The sequence below is a fragment of the Eptesicus fuscus genome, chromosome 23 (assembly GCF_027574615.1).
Source record: "Eptesicus fuscus isolate TK198812 chromosome 23, DD_ASM_mEF_20220401, whole genome shotgun sequence".
Classification (NCBI taxonomy): domain Eukaryota; kingdom Metazoa; phylum Chordata; class Mammalia; order Chiroptera; family Vespertilionidae; genus Eptesicus; species Eptesicus fuscus.
This window is the reverse complement of record NC_072495.1, coordinates 22,289,557-22,309,203: the sequence shown is the minus strand read 5'-3', so window position 1 is coordinate 22,309,203 and position 19,647 is coordinate 22,289,557. Positions and strand designations below refer to the sequence as shown.

Here is a 19,647-nt window from a genome sequence, read left to right as displayed (position 1 = left end):
AGAGAAGGAGGGGATATGGGAAAAAGGAAGGAGATTGAGAGAAAGGAAAAGTGGCCACTGACCATTCTGAGCGCTGAGTAATCTCACTGCTCACAGAAATACTCCTGCGGCCAGATAGGACCATCCTCATTTTAGGAAAGAAAAACTGAGGTTCAAGGAGGTCCATCGAGTCACTTGCTCAGGGTCACACAGTGTCAGAACCGGAACGTGAACCCACTTCTTTCAGCCTGCAAAGCCCAATGCTGAGGTCCCAGAGTCAGGCTTTGAAGCCATCAGAAAGTGAGCTGACCATCAACACCTCCTGGTGGCCACTCCACAGAATTGCAGGCATGAATCCTGGAAGCAGAGAAATGAGGTCTTCCATTCCAGCCTATGGGGTTCAGACCCCACCCATCCACCTCTGAAGGAGAGAAAATCAAGCAGGCAGCAACGGGGCAGAGGCCTGGGGGCCTGGAGGCCTGAAGGACGGCGCCAAGGCAAGCCATGCCAGGACTCCAAGGACAAAGGCGCCTCAATGGCAGCGAGTGGAAGAGGAGGAGCCGGGGGACCAGGGTGGGTGCCAGTGTGCCAAGACTATAGAAAGACCGGTTTTAAATGCTTTCTCTCTATAACCTTTGTCTTTACCCCACACACAAAAGTTCAAGTACAATCAGATAAGCTGAGTCGGTGCACTGGAGAGTGAATGGAGGACAGAAAACAGGAAGGGAGCCCTCGACGGAAACACCGGGCAGGTTTCGAATGTATGAGAGTCTGCAAGCCTGTGGCTGAGATCTGGCGCTCGGACACTTTCTGGGGCTGCTCAGTGGATGGCTCCAGAGGTCCCAGTTCCTCTGGCTCTGCCGCCCCAGCCCCACAGTCAGGCTTTTTAATTCTGTTGCAGCCATTATCCCATCAGGTCCCTGCACAAATCCTACCAGGGCGCCTTCTTCACCCCATTTCACAGAGGAGGAAGCCAAGGTCGGGGGAGTGACGTTTCTTGCCCACGGCCATAAAGCTGGGAGGAATGGGCCTAGGATTTACATGCTGGGGGATCCCCTATCTCAGAGACATGAGCCCGGGCACAGGCATTGCTGACACGCACAAAACTGTGCGAGCAAAAAGGACCTGTGAGCAGAACTAGAGCCGCCTCGTTAAAGAAACACCTATCTTAGAGGCCCCCGCACGGGCCCCGGACCCAGGAGGGACCTCATGAGCAAGCGTAGTGCTCAGCAGATCTCCAAGTATCATGGAACTAAAGTCCAAAAACAGAAAAGGAAAGGAAATCGCTGAAAATCCGAGGTGGTGAAGCCCTGGAGCCCATTTGGGGACAGAGGCTCTGGAGGAGGGAGCTTCCCTGGGTCCTGCTGCATCACTGACCCGCCTCCTTCCACAGGTGAGGAAACAGGCTGAGGCTGAGGAGGTGCTGGCCCCAGAAGACGCAAAAACAGTAGTAATAATAATAATAACAATAACACTTATTAAGATGTTTGCTGTGAACTCCCCACATGACCCTATCCGACCCCCACATCCGCCCTGTGAAGTAGATACTGTTATTATCCCCGTTTTACAAATGAGGAAACTGAGGCCAGAGGCCCATTTGCATGCAGAGCTACGATCTGAACCCTGGCGATCTGGCTCCGCCAGCCTAACACCGCCTCCCACGAGGACCACCACTACCAGAGACCGTGCTGTGTGCTGGGCCCTACGCACATTCTTACTCTGTCCCCCCAATGGTGCAGAATTAAGAATCGTGATCCCATCTGCCAGTGAAGAAACTCAAGTACAGAGAAATGAAGCAAACTGCTCAAACAGGCTGAGAGGAGAGGGTGGTGGGATTCAAACCCAGGACTTGCAGACCCCAGCACACGTTCTCTTAACGGGTCCATGCCCGTAGCTGGGGTTCCCTCTCCGCATTGGGCCGGAAACCTGAGAGGGAGGAAGGCATTCTCGGCAGAGCCTCCAAACCTCCTCCACATGGGGAACCGCAGCTGGGCGGGCTGGACACCACCACATCCCCAGACAGGCGCCGGCCTGGCCTTGACGCCTCAGGCCCCCGGGCCAGCCCTGACTCTCCACAGCCACAGTCACCATGGTGTCCCAGGACCAGCACCACCTGCAAACCCACGCCGGCCACGCCGGGACCACTCACCACGAAGGCCCCGCTCCTCTTGTCCTTGCAGAAGCTGTGGCTCCTCCGGGGGCCCAAGGCCACAGGGGACACCTGCTGGAGAGGCGGATCGCTGTCCTGGAGGGCCTCCTCCCTCCCCAGGTCTCGTGATGTCACCTGAGACAGGACACAAGGAAAGGACTTTACTGGGGCTTCGCCATATGCAAGAAGAATAGGTCACACCACGAGAGTCCATTCTGTACCTAAAAGCAGGGAAAATAAAATTAAAGCTGCAACACTCCTCCCTACCCCTGCTAACCCCCTACCCCCACAGCCACACATACTCTGATCCCACAGCCTCAATGTTAGGAGGTAATATGCAGGATCAGCAAGTCTGGATTCAGCCCGGCCTCAGCCATTTAATAACTGTGTGAGCTCAGGTGAGTGCCTTAACCTCTCTGATCCTTGACCATGTGGAAAATGACCAATAACAACAGTATTCAGCTTCTAGGTTCACTGGAAAACCAAGCTGGGATCTGCACACAGAAAGTGTACGACGTAGTGCTGCCACCAGGGGGCGGACGTGTACAGGTCCTGGGCACCTGACTTGTCTCTCACTAGCCTCCCTGACATGCCTGTCAAGGGGGAGCCCATAAATGCCATCCAGCCTTATCACTGCCACTGGTAACTCCGGGTGCCCTCATTTTAGACATCTCTCCATACATCCAAACACATATGCACACATGCAGAGACACAGAAAGAGTCTATATCTAGGTATATAAATGGTCCTGCCTACACTAGTCTGAATCCTGTCATTCTTTTCCCTCAGCTATATGTAGAGGATACATTCACAGGCCAGTGCATACAAGACTCCAGAATGGGTCTTACATGTCTCCTCCTCTCCCCACACAGAGAAGGGGAGGAAAGCCCAGAGAGCGATGGCACCTGCTTGAGGACACGCAGCACCAGCGAAGGGCGAGGCTGGATTCCCCACCTCTTGCCTCAGAGTCTTTCTTTGATGAGACTCTCTGGGTCTCCTCTTCCCTCCCTGGCTGGTCTGTCTCAGTTTCCCCGCATCTCAAGGGAAGGTCGAAAGGCAGGTGTGTACGGAGCCAGCCACAGACCAGGGCTTGGCCTGGGGTTAGGACACTGGCTGAATGTAGTAAACAGGTGAAGGGATGAAGGTTAACCTGGAAGTTTAGCTCCTCAAACCTCCTTCACATCAGGCCCCGGGGCCTGGGGCCAGGCCACACAAGATTTCCTGATAAGCCCCCAACAAGTCTGCGAAGCAGGGAGGATCCCCGTTCTGCAGATGAGGAGACTGAGGCTCAGAAAGGTCTGGCAAAGTGCCCGGAGCGACACAGCTAGTAAGTCACCAAGCTAGGGCCCGGTCCCAGGTCTGCCCAGATGGAGACATGAAATCAGAAAAGCACAAAGGGCCCACCTTCCTCATGAAGAGCTCAATGAGGAACGCGGGCGGAAGGTCAGCAAGCGGGTTACAGGAGGGGAACACAGACGGCCTCGGCCTCGGGACAAGACGGGGGCACGGGGCACTCATTGGGGCCATGAGCCCCGGAGTCTGAGGCCACACCTGGCTGGCTAGGCTGAGGGAAACGGGCCCTGTTGTTGACGGCGAGGATGCAAACTGGGCCGGCCCCGCTGCGGGGCAAACCGGCGGGTCCTGCAAAATGACAACCGCGTCCGCCCCTGGACAGGCGACCGCCATCCCGACCCCGCGGACGGACACTGAGTCCACACTGAGCGTCGACCCGAGGGCCTTGGAACTGTGACTTTAAGCAAAACAACGGACCACAGGCTCACTGATCTAAACAAAAGTCCCTAGGACATGTACCTGGTCACAAAACATCACCACACCTCTAAGTAAAGACCCAAACCACCTAATATTAAGCACAGAAATAAATGCGAGCTATGCATAAAGAAAGATGACTACAGCCCTAACCGGTTTGGCTCAGTGGATAGAGCATGGGCCTGCAGACTGAAGGGCCCCAGGTTCGATTCCGGTCAAGGGCATGTACCTTGGTTGCGGGCACATCCCCAGTAGGGGGCGTGCAGGAGGCAGCTGATGGATGTTTCTAACTCTCTATCCCTCTCCCTTCCTCTCTGTAAAAAAATCAATAAAATAAATGAAAAAGAAAGATGACTACTAACAAGATGATGGCGCTGGCCGGCCAGGCTCCAGGGTTAGGCTGGGCCTGTGCTCCAGAGGGTCGCAGGTTCCATTCCCCACCAAGGGCACCCACCTGGACAGCAGGTTCAATCCCCGGCCCCGGGGGAAGGGGGGGGGGGGGCGTGTGCAGGAGGCAACCAATCAATGTTTCTCTCCCCCGCTCCCCACCTCCCTTCCACTCTTTCTAAAATTCAATGGAAAAAAAATATCCTCATTCCTCAGGTAAAGATGAAAAAAAACAACAACAACACACAAGACGATGATTTTCCAACCCATTTTTCCAGTTCGTGGGGGGCCAAAGCCTCTCTCGGCAGCTCGGGGCCCAAGGCGGGCACCCACCCTGGACAGGACGCCTGTCCATCCCAGGGCCGCTCACAGCCGCACTCACCAAGGCGGGGCCGATGCAGACACACCGAGTACCCCAGCGGGCACCCCTCCGCAGTGTGGGAGGAAACCGGGGTACCCGGGGAAGCCCACGCGGACATGGGGAGAGCGTGCCAACTCCACCCCAGACTGTGGCCCCGGCTGGGGAGCCATTTTTCTCTCTCCTCAGCGCTGAACGAAACGAACGTCATTCGAGGACCGGCTGGACCTGCGCATGTGCAGAATGACGTAGGCACGCACAATGACGTAGCACGCACAATGACGCAGGCACGCACACACTAGCTGTGACTCAGGCCACCTAGCCAGACCTCTCTGGGCCTCAATGTTCCCATCTGTGCAGCAACCAGAAAGAATGAGCCCTCTCTCCGTGGGCTGAATCCAAAAACTCTCCGAGATGCGTTTACGAAAAAAGGCAAGAGGCCGATCTGTGGTTCAGCAGAAACCCTCAACCCGAGAACCCCCTGGGAGCTTTTGCAGCCAACAAAGGCGGACCCCACCCCAGAGATTCCCATGGAACTGGTCTGGGGGGAGGCCCCTGCATTGCTGCTTTTTACGATTCTGGGGGTTCCTCCCAAAGGCAACCAAAATTTCAACCACTTGTGAAAAAAAAAAAAAAAGAGGCAAAACCAAGAATATGCATTCCTACTTGCTTGTATTTTCAGAAAGAAACTCTAAAGGAATTTGTACAAACAAGAATGGAAGTAATTACTGGGTGGGGAGGAATGGGAAGATGGGGAACGAGAGGTATGGAGGAAGTTTTACTCCATACCTTTAAATATTTTTAGAGCCACGTGAAAATATTCTGTCTTCTGAAACAAAAATAAGTAATTTAATTACATGAAATACAATAATCGGGCGTGGGACAAAGTTTCGATAAATGTTTTTAAGTGAAAAAAAAAAAAAAGAGAGAGAAAGGAAGGGAAGAAGGGAGGGAGAGGAAGAGGGAGGGATCACTTTAATTACAATCACACTCATGCACAGTACATGAGCAGAACTGGCTGTGAATCAAGAAGTCCTCACCCGAGGAAGCAAAGATGTGCCTCAAAATGCTCAGTGACATCCTGCTTCTAACCCCCAAACTGGAACCAACCCAAATGTCCATCAATAAGAATCTGGATAAAAAAAGTTGGGGCTCAGTCCCATTATAAGATACTTTGCAGCCACTCAAAATAACGAGGTAATGGAACTGTTTTTTACTGTTAAGTTAAAAAAAACAAAACACAACAAGTTGTAAGATGCTCTGAAGAATGTTGCCATGTTTCATGGACAGTATGTACTCTATGTTACCTCTGTCTGCGTCTAGCTCAGGGTTCCTCGGCCCTGGAGCCGCGTTCGTCCCCGTGAGGCTGATGACTGTCTGCAGGGGGGCCGTCCTGGGCATTTGGAGGGGCTGGGCAGCACCCCGGTCTCCAGCCACTAGATGCCAGGAACACACTCTCCCCCAGTTGTCACAACAAAGAAAGTCTTGAACTTTGTCAAATGGGCCCTGGGAGCAAACTGTGCAAGACCGAGAAGCGTGACTGGGCCCGGAGGGGCGTGCCCCCGTTCCTGCACCAGACTCATCCTTTCAGGGGAGATTTTCTTTCTAAAACGTCTGTTCCTATAATATTTTAAGTTTTACACAAGCATGCACTGCCTTCTGCAATAAGGAAAATACAACAATTATCAGTAAACATATATGATTGACAATCTGTAGTGTAAGAGAGTCCCACAGGACATCCAAAACTGCCCCATTGGCTGCATCTGGGGGACGGAAAAGGGGGTGGGGTCCCGGGGGAACACTATTTTAGGCACTTTGGTAAGGTCTGAGTTTTCAGCAACCAACATTGTGCACTTCTGTGTTGCTTGTATGGATTTTCATTTTTTTTAAAGATGAAGAACAAGATATCTCTGGGCAGGAGAGGAGAGCAACGGGAGCTGGTCCAAGGCCTCCCGGTCCTTAGTGAGGAAACGGATCCCCTGACAACAGCGCTGCTGGGCCCGCACACCCCGGGCGGGCGTCCAAGGCCGGGCGGGCCCTCCACCCTGCAGGCTCCGCCACCAGCAGGGCCCCGAAAAGGCACTGCAGACAGCCTCAGTGTCGCATTTCCCTGGTCTCCTCCCTCTCCCCGCGCTCCCACAATAACCCTGGGGGTGAGGACAGGGGGATCCCCTCTCGAGAAGCACCTGTACAGAAGCCAGGGGAAGGCCCTGAGCTCGTGCCCTATGGTGCCCGGCGCGTGCTGGGTGCTTTATCTCCATTCAGCCTAGGAACAGGACTTTGAGGCAGGGATCCCCGTTTACACTGGTGGGGAAACTGAGGCTCGAGGAGGCCAAGTTCCTGCTTTACACACAGCTGGTAAGTGGCAGAGTAGAGATGTGGGTTCAAGGCCAAACTTCACCCCTAACCTTGGGTGAATCTTCATCTCATGATCTCCATCGATATAATTCTATTGTTGCATTTCCACAACATCCCTTTCCAGGTTGGACCCCTCTCTCTTTAAAAAAATAAATAAGTTTTTATTGATTTTTATAGAGAGAGGAAGGGAGAGGGATAGAGAGATAGAAACATGATGAGAGAAGAACATCATCGACTGGCTGCCTCCTGCACACCCCCACTGGGGACTGAGCCTGCAACCCAGGCATGTGCCCTGACTGGGAATTGAACCGTGACCTCCTGGTTCGTATGTTGACACTCAACCACTGAGCCACACATGCCGGGCTGTGTGAGGGTTTTTCCTTCCATTACTGAGCATGGTGCCAGATAGGATGGAAGAGTCTGAACGTTAAAAGCCCCGAAAACAGCCTCAGGCAAAGACAGAAGCAAACTTATGGGAAAATAAATGCTCCAGGTTCCTCGGCCCTTGGACAGGACGGCTCGGAAGTGGTCGATGCTGCTCCCCGGAGGCCTCCAGTGAGAATGGGGGTTAGCGGCCCAGAGTGGTACCGTCATCACCTGCCTTCCCTTCCCTGCCTCCCCCCTCCACTCCTCTTCCAGCTCCGCTGAGGATCACCTCTTAAAACAATGCTTGCAAGAACCTGCTTCTGTGGAAACCCAAACCACAAAAGAGGGATTGCCACACGAGGCTCACATCAGATGGCTCATTCACACATTCAACAAGTATTTCTGGAATGTTCACAAAATGTCAAGCAGAATGCTGACCTCTGGGACACAATAATGAACTTGACCCAACACACTGGAATATAGCAGGTGCTCAATAAATGATACCTACTATTATCATTCTAGGCCGGAGGTTTCAAACTCGTGGCTAAATGGAGCCAGACACTTTTATTTTTATTCATTTGGACTGAACAGAATGTCCTATTTCATGGGGAAATTACATATAAAAACCTGGCTTGTTTTTTTTCAGATTCTCTTGATAAACCGGATCTGCTGTCTCAGGACTACCATTCTTACTGGTCAAGAATCAGCAGGAAATGAGCAGCAATTGTCCCTTCAGACAAGGCATGAGCTTTCCATTAGCCACAATCCCCACCACTCCCTAGAGTCTCACACCCAGCCTGACTCTCATTTCCTTACCCACCTGGCCCACGTAGGTTCTGAGTTTGAGACCCCTGGCCTTCATGTTTAACCAACGTCTCACAACACAGAAACAGCCTTCAGACTCACCTTTGGGCTGTCTCGAGTCCCCGAGTCCCGCCGACAGGGCCCCATTTTGGTTTCCTTGGCCTCCGAACTCTCCCCAGGGAGGCTGGGCCTCCCTTTGGGCTGCTCTCGCCTCCTCTCTCTGGCTTCCTGCATGATGCACAGGCCCTCTCGGATTTTGGCAGGGGCACCCTTCTCCGAAGAGGCCCTTTTGACGTCCAGCGGTGACCTGCCATAGTGCGGGTGGTCACCCCACTGGGCCGCATGGCCCTCCTCTCCCCGCCCGGTGGATTTCCTCGGGGTCCCTTTCTTCTTGTCCACTGGGGAGGATTTGGGCAACACCCCGGCTGCACTGCTGGGGTCCTCCCAGGCGGCCGGGTAATCCTGACGCTTTGCACCGTGATGTTTACTCGCAAAGGCCTTGGCTTCGTCCTCAGCGGTTCCCGAGATCTTCTTCCCGGGACCCCCGGGGCCGGGAGAGGCCCCTGGCTGTTTGTCAGGAGCCCCGGGCGGCAGAGCCCACAGAGGAGGGCTGAGTTTGGGGCTCGTGGGGGCCCCCGGGGTCTCGGCCAGCTGCTTGCCAGAGGCTGGACTAGAACCGTGGCTTGTTTCAGCAAAACTGGCTTGTTTCCGGGGACCCTCGTCGTCGGGCCCCTCCTTCAGGCTCCTCCGCCTCCGGTCCACCCCGCCTCGCGGGCCTGGCCGCTCCTGGGCCCAGCCAGGCTCTGCGGGCGGCCCCTCCGTCCGCTCCGGAGCCTCCGGCTTCTTGTACTCGGCCATCAGGGCGTCAATGTCAAGAACGCTGGATCTGTAGCCACCTGCGACTCTGCCCGGGGACGTCTCGCTGACCCTCTCGCTCCTCCTTCTGACGAGGGGGTCCCCGGCTTTCGGGCAACTTTGGAAAGCAGGGATGGTTTGGGGAGCGCTACTGGGGGACGTCTTGCTCCCACCTTCCCTCCAGTCGTTCTGAAACCCAGTGCGGCCTTCTGGTCGCCGATGGACACATACAGCGTCTGCATCGAAGATTCTTTCGGTGGAAAGATCCAGAATCCTGTCCCCAGGAGGCGATGAAACATCTGTTGGCTTTAGAGTGTTTGAAACGCTGGCGTTGTCAAGCTCTCTGCCCTGCGCCCGGCTCCTACTGCCCACGGTCTCCGGAGGCTCTTCAGGGCTGGGAGAAACCAAGGTGGAAGTTAAAGGATGAGGCGAGGGAGGCGGAGCTGTTTTTCTAGAATGTTCCGTCAAGTTTCCGGGCCCGGGCTTAACAACACCCTTTGCTTTTTGAGCATCGGGGATCTGATATGTCACTGCAAAAAAGGTCGCCCTGGGTTCCCCAGACGGCCCTGGCCTCACGGCTGGGAGAGCCGGGTCCCCCTCCTGGGCCTCCACCCTGCTGCGGGATGGCTGAGGCTTCCTCACGCCTGCGCTGGGGCTCAGGTCATCGGGGCGCGGCTGCTCCCCCTCCGAAGACAGGAAGCTGAACTCCTCAAACTTCACGTCGTGGGGCAACGTCCGCCGCCTCCACTTCTCGAATCGCTGGTCCCCGGGGCTCCCCCTCCGCATCCTGACTTCAGGCTCGGGGGCCGGGGCCGGCCTCCGCTCACCCTCCCCGGCGGCCGCCACGCAGGGCCCTTTCTGCACGAGCCCGTCAGGGGGCGGCCGCGCTCGGAGGAGGTCAGAGGGCTCATCCTTGGCTCTGGAAGGAGCGTCGGGAGGGCAGCCCCGGAGAGCAGCCCTTTCTCCCGCCGCGGCACAGCCTCCCGGCTTGTTCCTGGCCCCCTCGGGCCCCGGGCGCTGGGCCTCGCTGCTGGCGGCCTGGACGGTGCTCACACCGGTGGCCTCGGGGCCCCAGGGCCTGGCCAAACGCTCGCCGGGGACCGGAGGGCTCACTGCCGAGCCGCCGTCATCGCTGACCACCAGGGTGGCTCTGTGCCAGTTCCCGGCCGCCCCGCCTTTCCGCTTGGGGGACAGGCCACTGCCCCCGGACGTGCCCTGCGGCTCTCGGGGGTCAGGGATGGGCCCGCTGACCTCTTGCGTCCCTCGAGTTTCCCAGATCAGACTGGCCCTTTGGACGGAGCCCGCCTGACTGTCCGGCCTGCACTCCGGGTCGGCAGGGGTGACGTCGGGGGACAGCTGCCTCCCCTTCAGCGAGAGCCGGGCCCTGCCGCCGCCGCTCCGGAGCTCCACGGCTTTCTCCTCGGGCGCCGTGGCGACAGCCTCACTGTGCGCACGCTCCCCCACTGTGTGCATGACGTCGTACTTGGGCTCAACCCTCTGTGACCTGGGAGGGTGCTCCAAGCACGTCAGGAAGGGGTGACTACTGCGTTTCTCGCCCAGAGGGGACCTTTCCGGGAGAGGCGTGTGATGCTGTTTGGGGTCCCCATTCAGGAGGGGAGTCCATCCCACTCTCGCGGTGTCGGGGATTTCTGACCACCTCGAATTCTCTTTCTTGAGGATCGTCTTTTCTGGGGGGTCCTTCCCCAGCCACGAGCTTCTCTCGGGCCTGGGCCGGGGCTCCGAAACATGGGTCACAGCACCGGGGGGTGTGGCCGAGGGACGGCGTCCCGACTGGTCAGCCACAGTGTGTCTCTCCACGTGATGCTCAAACACGGTGGCCCTCACGGTCTGGAAGCCTCCCTCGTCTTCTGGGGTGCTGTCCGAGGAGCTCGGGGCCCCCGCCGAGCCTGCCCCGCGACAGCTGCTGGGGACCTGGTTAGAACTGTCCTTCCGCGGCGCCTGCCTGGCCTTCTCCCGGGGCGTCCCAGGCTGCCAGGGGCTCCTTGGAGCAGGTGTCCCGTCCAGACCAGGCCCTTCCTTTTGCTGAAAAAAAAAAAAAAAGAAAAAAAAGAAACTTAAGTTAAAGGATTCGAAATGGAAAGGAAGAGGCTGAAATGGCTGCTACTAAAATCATAAACCATAACAATTTAAAGACGGAACCACCCAATGCGGGGGAGGATGTGGGGAAATGGACCCTCTCGGACACTGATGGAGAGAACGTAAAAGTCGTGCCGACATCTGGACAATTCAGTATATCGCTCATGATTTTAAAATTCTCATTTCCTTTCATCTGGCCAGTTTCCTCTCAGGATTCCTTCTTCGCTCATGAGCACAAGTCTCTGTGAGCGAGAAAGTCCAGACCGCACTGTCTGTGAAAGCCAGTGAACACAGACGTGAGCGCCCGTCTGGAAGGCGGGGGCTAAGACCATTTTGATCCGTCCAAACGGTGGAGGACCACACAGGCCCTTGCATCCACAGGAGGGCCTCCCCCCCCCCCGTCATAGCACCCAAGACACACAAAACGTCCCGTCGATGGGAGAAAAGCAGCTACAGGACAGTGTATCTTCATGATTTAAGACCATTTAAACAACAACAACACACTGCACCTGTGTGTGAATACACAGGTAGATGGGCAGTGGAGGAAAGATATAAATCAAACTGTGAGGAGGAGGAAGGAATAAGGATGAAAAAAATCATCTTTTAATCCGACATTCTTTGGTTCTGTTTGATTTTCATAACATGCACGTACTACTTAGTCGTTTTTTTAATCTTTTTTTTTTTTTTTTCTGTTAGAGCTAAGTCTATTTCAACAAGTTAAAAAAGAGAATTACTCATAGGACCCACCAATTAATTCCATTCCTGGATATGTAACCCCAAGGATTAAAAGCAGGTGGTCAGGGCACATACAACACTCAGACTGATGAATGCATAGGTAAGTGGAACAACAAATCGATGTTTCCCCCCCGCACCTCTCTCTCTCTCCACTTCCTCTCTCCCTAAAGTTAATTTTTAAAAAAGTTTTCAAACATATACAAAATTACAGAGATAATAAGTTCGCCTCAACCAATCCCCTGAATTCAATGACAATAACATTTCACACAACTTGCTTCACTGGCTCGTCTTGTTCTTGCTCTTGTTGCCACTAGAGTATTTTGATGTGACTACAAGGAGTTTTATTTGCAATGGGCCCCAAACTGGGAACGACCCGAATGTCCATCAAAGGATGAATAGGATACACTGTGGTTGACCCATACAATGGAATACTACTCAGCAAAGAAAAGGAATGAATTATTAATACACACTCCAGTGTGACGAATCTCAACATAACTATTCTGAGTGAAAGAAGGAAAACCGAGGGGGGGAAAAAAAGAGCACTGGTCCCATTTATAGAACAATCTAGAAAATGCACACGAATCTATTGCAACAGAAAGCAGGTCAGTGGTTGCTCGGAGGAGGAGGACGAGGAGGAGGAGGAGGAGGAGGAGGAGGAGGAGGAGGAGGAGGAGGAGGGAAGGAGGGAGGGATTGCTCGGAGGAGGAGGAGGAGGAGGGAGGGATTGTGAGGAGGACACCTGGGAGTGCTGGGTGCCGGTTATCTTGATTGTGACGGCAGCTTCACAGGTGTGCAGTACACATGTCGAACTCTTCACCTGCACGCTTTCCATGTGTGTTCACTGTGGGCCAGTTAAACCTCAATAAAGCTGTTTTAGAAAATTACAACTCTGCCAAAGGGCTTAACCACAACCCAGTTACACCTAGGAGTTCTTTGATGAGTTTTTTTTTTCTTCCGAAATGCACTAAATAAAGATACTTTTTGAGCGATTTAATTGCCGGCAATTTCCCTCCTGTGGCTGCTAGGTGAAAGTCAGAGTGGAGAAGGAAGCAGGGGCCATAATTAGGGAAATGGAGGGGGTTTCTATGAACATTTTTTCAGCTTTATTCGTTTCTTAACAAAGCAGGCCTTCTCACAGGGGAACGCCATGTCCCTTTCCCTCTGTGCACAGAAAAAACACAGACCTGGCGATCGCGTTTGTAAAAAGCATTTAACACGAGGGAACGGGGGCTCGCAGCCAGCACGCTGGAAGGGACTTGAACGGTCTCGGCATTCAGCTGTCTTACTGTTTTCGGGAGGCTCCCGATTCTTTCTGGGTCTCGAAGGTCAGAAAAGCCGTGCCAGTGAGTGTAGCTACCACACACAGTGACTCCTCACCTTTTCTCTCGGCTCCTTAGCAAGCTCGCCGCTCAGCTCCGAGCACCTCTCATACTTGACTTCACTGCTTGAAGCTGAACTTGAAAACCTGGGACAGAGATCCAGGTACAGAGAGATCCGGGTTACTTGGCTGGGCCAGCAGCCACGACTCCCTCCATCCCACACGCCACAACCCGCTCAGGGACCCAGGGTGGAATCGGAGGTCATCAAAGCAACAGCGCCTGATTTTTGCTCTGAGAAAAGACATTTCCTTTCTGGTCACCAAACCAACAGAAAAGGGCCCAGGAGGAACAGCCTACCTTAAACACAGCATCATCGGGGTACCGGGAGCCCCAGGATCGGGGGAAGAGAGCTGGGTGCTAATGCCAGCTCGACCAACTTCCCACCGAGGGAGCTTGTGACCTCGCCTGAGCCTCTATAAAATGGGGATAATTAACACCTCCCCATCGCCTTTTGTAGGGCGGAGAAGAGGCTACCCAGAGCCCTAATAGCTACCTGAGGGCGTTCAGGGAAGACCGAGGATGCCCCGGGAGGAATAATGAATGGCTGTTGTTAGCAACCACAGGCACAACAGCGGCCCCACTGCACACCAGTCACGGGACTGGACCGGGGGAATGTGTGGGGGCACTGGCCTGTCTCTGCCTCTCCGGGTGACGTTGGCCACGTTACTGTCCCTCTCTGGGCCTGTTTCCCCACTTGTGAAGGGGAAGAGGGAGAAAGGGGAGCTCTGAGCTAGAATTTTGCCATCTCTGAAAAGTTCCTTAGAGTGGATGCCTAAAGATTAGTGTAGGGTGGGGCGGAGAGGAGGGCTGCAGAGGAAAGAAAGGAGAGAGAAATCAAAACTCTGAAACCTGACCCACACTTGGAGCCTCAGTTTATCCATCTGTCCAATGGGAATAATCCAAGGCACTGCAGGGAGAGGAGGCGTGTGAGATCCCTGACATTGGTGCCCCTTTCTCTGTTATCTGAGCTCAGGGGTTCTCAGGCCCACACATGAGAATCACCCCAGAAGCTTTAAAAACAATCAAGCGAGGAACCCCTCTCCCTAGACCCATGGTCAGCAAACTGCGGCTCGCCAGCCACATGCGGCTCTTTGGCCCCTTGAGTGTGGCTCTTCCACAAAATACCACGGCCTGGGCGAGTCTATTTTGAAGAAGCGGCGTTAGAAGAAGTTTAAGTTTAAAAAATCTGGCTCTCAAAAGAAATTTCAATCGTTGTACTGTTGATATTTGGCTCTGTTGACTAATGAGTTTGCCGACCACGGCCCTAGACCAACTGAATCAGAATCTCGGGAGGTGGGACCCGGGCACTGGTATTTTTTCTCGGTGATTCTAAATGCTGAGAGCACCGGTCTAATTCTGGCCCAGCTGGCTGCCCTAGTTCCCAGGGCTGGGAGGGCAGTCTGCCCAGAGGTCCTGCCCCCTGGACGCTCCATCCCCGACAGAGTATGTCAGTGGCATGCATGTCATTACTGAGCTAGTGGACACGCCCAGTGGCATCTCCCTGTTGTAACCAAGAAGCCATTTGTGGGAAAACAAAGGCACAGGAGATTATCAGAGGCCGGGAGAACTTAGAAAAGGACGACTAACAGGGTTAGTAACATCACTTAAAGCTACAATGCCCTGAGGGCTTCCCATGGGGAGAGTGATCTTGACCCAAGTTATCTTGACCCATCTGGTTTTATTTTGCCGGCCACTCGTGGGGGTTTCGGCCATACATTAGGTGAGCACAGACTTTAGGAGAAGAAAGCTTAGCTATGGAGACAGGCGGAGCTGGAATACATCGACTTCCTCACGGTACTTCGCCTTTCCTACCCCAATCTGTGAAATGGGCACAATGTCTCCCCAGTGCAAAGATGAGAAGAGACAAGAAAACTGAGCTCCTGGCCCCACTGCTGGCATACCCCACATCTGAGAAATGGCAGCTAACGCCGCTTCCTCTTGAGGCTGCGGGTGAACCCAGAGAGGAGGTGTGAGGTGCCCAGCACGGAGCCTGGCGCCTGCAGTGCCTCATCCCTGGGGGGCCCCTGGGGGGCGGTCTGAGGCAGCTCAGGGACAGAGTGAACCCCATGAGACGTTCCCACTCACAGTTTGGTCATATCCGCCGACAGTGGCCGAGCCTGGAACGCCCTCCTCCTGACCTCCGGCTTGACCTTGGAGTTCTCGGTGGCCCAGCCTCTGATCCGATCCTGGACGCTCGGTCCTGCTTTCTCGGGCTCCGGAGCAGCCGATGGGGACTCGGGGGTGGCCGGCGGGGGTTCAGACCCCCCTGCCAGGGCCAAGGCGTTCTCCTCCCCGAACAGGCTGAGGCGCTTCTTGACGCTGCCCCTGGAGACCCACTCTCCCCGGGGCCGGATTTCCCCGTCGGACGCTCTGCTCTTCACCTCCGCCGTCTCTCGGCCTTTGCCCGGCCTGGGCGAAGGGGACTCGGGAGCCTTCTCTGGCTCTGTGTCCAGCCTGGCTTTCTCTCCCCCGGGCTTCTGGTCGTCTGTGGGGGGGGCCCTGGCTGAGCCCCCCGCGGTTCTGAGGCCGCCCAGCTCGGCCTGCTTGGAGAGCACCTTCTCCTTCCGTTCGCGGATCTTCTTGGCCACCTCTAGGAAGTCGGAGTCTGCGTCAGGGAGGGGAGCCTCTGCTTTGACCGGACTCTCCCCGTCCCCGGGGGACTCCGGGGGGAGCCTCTCGGGCCCCCGGCGCTGGCTGGGGGGACCTGCGGCGGCCTCGCCCGCGGCCTTCCTCAGCAAGGCCTCTCTGCTCTCAAACGGGGCCGTGAGGTCCATGGACAGAGGCCGGGGCCTCCGCACCCACGTCTTCTCGGGCGGGGTGGGGGGTGCTCTCCCCCCCGCGGCCGCCCCGCCGGGGCCCAGCCGCTGCGGCTGAATGGAGTCCGTGAAAATAGCGGACACGGGCCTTCTCTTGGGGCGAGGCCGGGGCTCCCCCGCGGGGCTGCCCGCGTCCTCCCCGCCGCTGGCCTTGGAGGGGGGCTCCTCGGGGCCTGCGTCCTCTCGGGTGGCGGCCGGCCTGGTGTCCTGGGACAGGGAGGCCGGCCGGGGAAGGGTCCCCCCAGGCCTCCGGGCAGGCAGGGCGGGCTTGGCGGCCACTTCAGGCCTGGAGCCCGAGGGGGACTCCTGAGACACGGCCGTCTTGGCCTCGGGGGCCCCTTCACTGAGCCCCTTCCCCAGGGCAGGGCCGGCTTTGGTGGTTTCGAAGAGGATCAGGGTGCTGGCGCTGGGCCTCAGGAACGTGGCCTTGGGGAACAGGGACGAGCCTCTCGGCAGGCCCTCGTCGCCCGCCTCCTGCCCCCCCAGGCTGGGCATCTTCTCGCCCAGGTCCTTGGCCACCGCGGCCTGGGGCGACCCACCGGAGGGAGAGGGCCTGGCCGGGCCGGGCCCCGGGGACTTCACGGCCGGGGTCCGCTCCTTGAAGAAGGGCTTGGGGGCCAGTCTGGGCAGAGGGAGCAGGCGCGCGGGGCTCCGGAGGGGGCTCTTCCCTTCCAAGAGCCGCGCCGAGGGGGCCCCAGAGGTGTCGCCCGCCTGGCGGAAGTAGGTCCGCGTCAGGGTCTCCTCCTTGGTGATCTCACCGAGGCCTGGCACTCCTGTCAGGGGCGTGATGGAGCCGACCTCCACCCGCGTCACCATGGTTACGGCTGTGGATCCATGGGGATTCAAAACATCCGAAATGGAGAAGCCACTGCTAAAAAAAAAAAAAAAAAAAGGGAAATTTTAAATGCAGCCAGCGTCCGGTCGAAGCAGCCGGAGCCCCGAGTTCTGGACAGCAACTCCCCACGGACTTCGCCGGGCACGCCTGGGCCAGTCCCTCCATCCCTCTGAACTCGGGCTGTTTCTGGAGTTCCTTCCTGATCAAAGGGCGGGGGGAAGGCGCCAACATTCTCCAGGACTTTCCTGACTCAGCTCAAGTCAAGGTAAGGAGGGCTTATCTCTGCTGTGCAGATAAGGAAATGGGCTCAGAGAGGCCCAGCGACCGGCCTGAAGTCGCTCAGGAAGCAAGAAGCGTAGTCGGGATGCGACACTCACTCTGCACGCTCCCAGCATCAGCCCCCCTGACAGCCCCCCTCGAGTTCCCGGTCTCCTGTCACCGTTTTCCCACTTCAGAGCCTGCCCACGGGGCCTCAGGCACCCCAGCTGAGCCCCTCACGAGCCTGTGCGGGCGCCGCGCTCAGAGAGGGTCAGTGGCCAGCCCCAGCTCACACGGTTCGTTGCCCAAAGCCAGAGCCCCCGAGGTCACAGGGCGGGTGAATGGCCCCCGACCCCACCGGCCTGCCCTTTATCTTCCCCTCCCGCACCCTTCCGGATGCCTTCCGCAAAGCCACCTTGACTTGCCGCTCACCGACGGTGGTCATTTGCCTTTGGGTTCCTTTCTACTGGATGCCTACTCCTCGCTGGCTGTCTTCATCGTCTCAGCGAGAGCAACAGCTAATGGTGAGGGCATGCATGCCACGACTGAGAAATCTTATCACCCTCACCACCCTGTGAGGCGGGTACGGTGATGACCCGACCTCCTTTGTGGCTCGGGCACAGCCCCTGGTCCATCCAGCTCTGTATGACCTGCTCTCTCCGAGCAGGTGCCCTCTCCTCTGGTTAATCCTCCGACAACCCCAAGGGCCAGGTAGGGTCGGTATCTCCATGACAGAGAGAAAGGGAAAGGGCCCAGAGAGGTCGTCTGACCTGCCTACATCACACAGCTGAAACCTGGCCTCGGGTCCTCAATCCATCCAACTCTGCCTTTTTGAAAAATTACGCTGTATTCCTTTCTGGTCTTACAAAGTGCCAGATGAGTCACCGTTCTTGATTCCTCCCCCACCCTGTCCCCACCGTCACACCAGTGTCCCCGTTCCCCGAAAAACTGCCCCCAGCCTGCCCCCAGCTGGGTGGACTAACATTGGAGGGTGTTTCCGTTCGATGCAAGCCTCCCGCTCCCCGCCCGCCCGAGGCCCCGCACGGCTGCCCCGGCTCTGACGCACTCGGCAGCCGGCGGGAGAGAAAGGCAGACAGATTTTGACATTTTCTCTTCCTTACGCGCTCGATGGTGCTAACAGATTCCTTCTCCCCAAACCAGAGAACGCTGTCTAGACACGTCAGAAGCAGAAGAGAGGGACAGAGATGGAGAATCGGGGGATCTGGCAGAGGGAGAATTCTACCTGCAGTGACACCGGGGGGCCTGCCCACAGTCTGGGCTGCTCACCTCCAGAGCCAGCCCCCGTGACCTCTGGCAACCCTGCTCAGGGTCACAGACACAGAGACACGGCAATAACAGGGCTCCGAGGACAGACACAAAATTCCCGGCAGACCTCGCAGGCACCCTCCACCCCCTGGACGCTCCAGCCCCACTTACCCGAGCCGGCAGGCCCTGGCAGGGGATGTGTGACTGCCAGAGAAAGCCAATGGTGTCACATCTCATCGCCAGCAGGGCTGTCCCCACACTCCCATGGCAGGAGCCCGGGTGGGGGGTGGGGGGGGGGCGCCAGGGGGAGGAGAGGAAAGACTCGTCCCTGCAGGCTGAGTTTCCGCAGGACTGGGGAGACAGGGACGGCAGCCCCGGTTCCAGCGATGTGTGCACAGACGGTACAAAAGCTCTGGAGCTCCAACTGCGTCCGCTGGCATCTCCCCCAGCCTGTCAAACTCACGCTCCTTCCGGCTTTTCAATGTTGCAGCCTTACATATACATGCGCATAAACAGTGCCGAGTCCACAGTAGGTGCTCAGTAAAAATCCTCCCCCCGCCCAGTTTCTTTAATGCGTGTTTATTGAGCACCTACTGTGTGCACAGAGGTGAACAAGAAATATCCCCAGCTTTCAGGGAACTCACAGTCTTGTGTGGGAAACACACACATGCAAGGGGCCGTAAGCATCCATCCTGGTCCATAAAGGGGCACCTGGGAGCACAGGGCGAGGAGGGTTAACCGCCTAGAACTGGCGGTGGTGGTTCTGGAAGGCTTCAGTGGAGGTGACTCCCGAACACGCAGGTGCTGGCTGACTGGGGAGCTGCTTCTCCTGGTTCCCCTGCTCAGTAGTGTTTGTACGTTGCATCTCTTGGTGGTTCTCAGATGCTGCCTCAGGGCCTTTGCACATGCTGTGCCTGCTCTCTGAGAGACCCCTCTTGCGCAGGCACAGGCCCGCCCCTGAGATCACAGCTCAGGCATCCGTGTCCCTCTCCAACCTAGTACAATCTCCCTCTTATATGTCCACGGAGCCCCACAGATACTTGGCAGGCTTCATCATAGCTACACAGTTACATTTCATAGTGCATTAGTTCCCTGGTAAGCCCCCAGAGGGCACCCTGAGTCCCCAGTAGTCAGCACAGTGGCCTGGCATATCACAACACCAATTACCTAATTACTGAGTGTGCGAGAGAGAGAAACATCGATGTGAGAGCGAAACATCGATTGGCTGCCTCCTGCAGCA

The 19,647-nt window shown here is 56.5% G+C and overlaps 1 protein-coding gene across 1 annotated transcript in view; it reads right to left on the bottom strand.

The window, feature by feature from the left end:
* Positions 1–16,864, bottom strand: part of KIAA1671 (KIAA1671 ortholog) — a 92,320-nt gene extending 75,456 nt beyond the window's left edge. Inside the window, exons 1-4 of the mRNA XM_028146830.2 lie at positions 15,318–16,864; positions 13,231–13,318; positions 8,269–11,064; positions 2,129–2,263 (exon numbers count right to left, since the gene is read on the bottom strand). Of these exons, the coding sequence (XP_028002631.2) occupies positions 2,129–2,263; positions 8,269–11,064; positions 13,231–13,318; positions 15,318–16,864 (4,566 nt within the window). The remainder of the gene's footprint in view (positions 1–2,128; positions 2,264–8,268; positions 11,065–13,230; positions 13,319–15,317) is intronic.
* Positions 16,865–19,647: the final 2,783 nt, after the last annotated feature.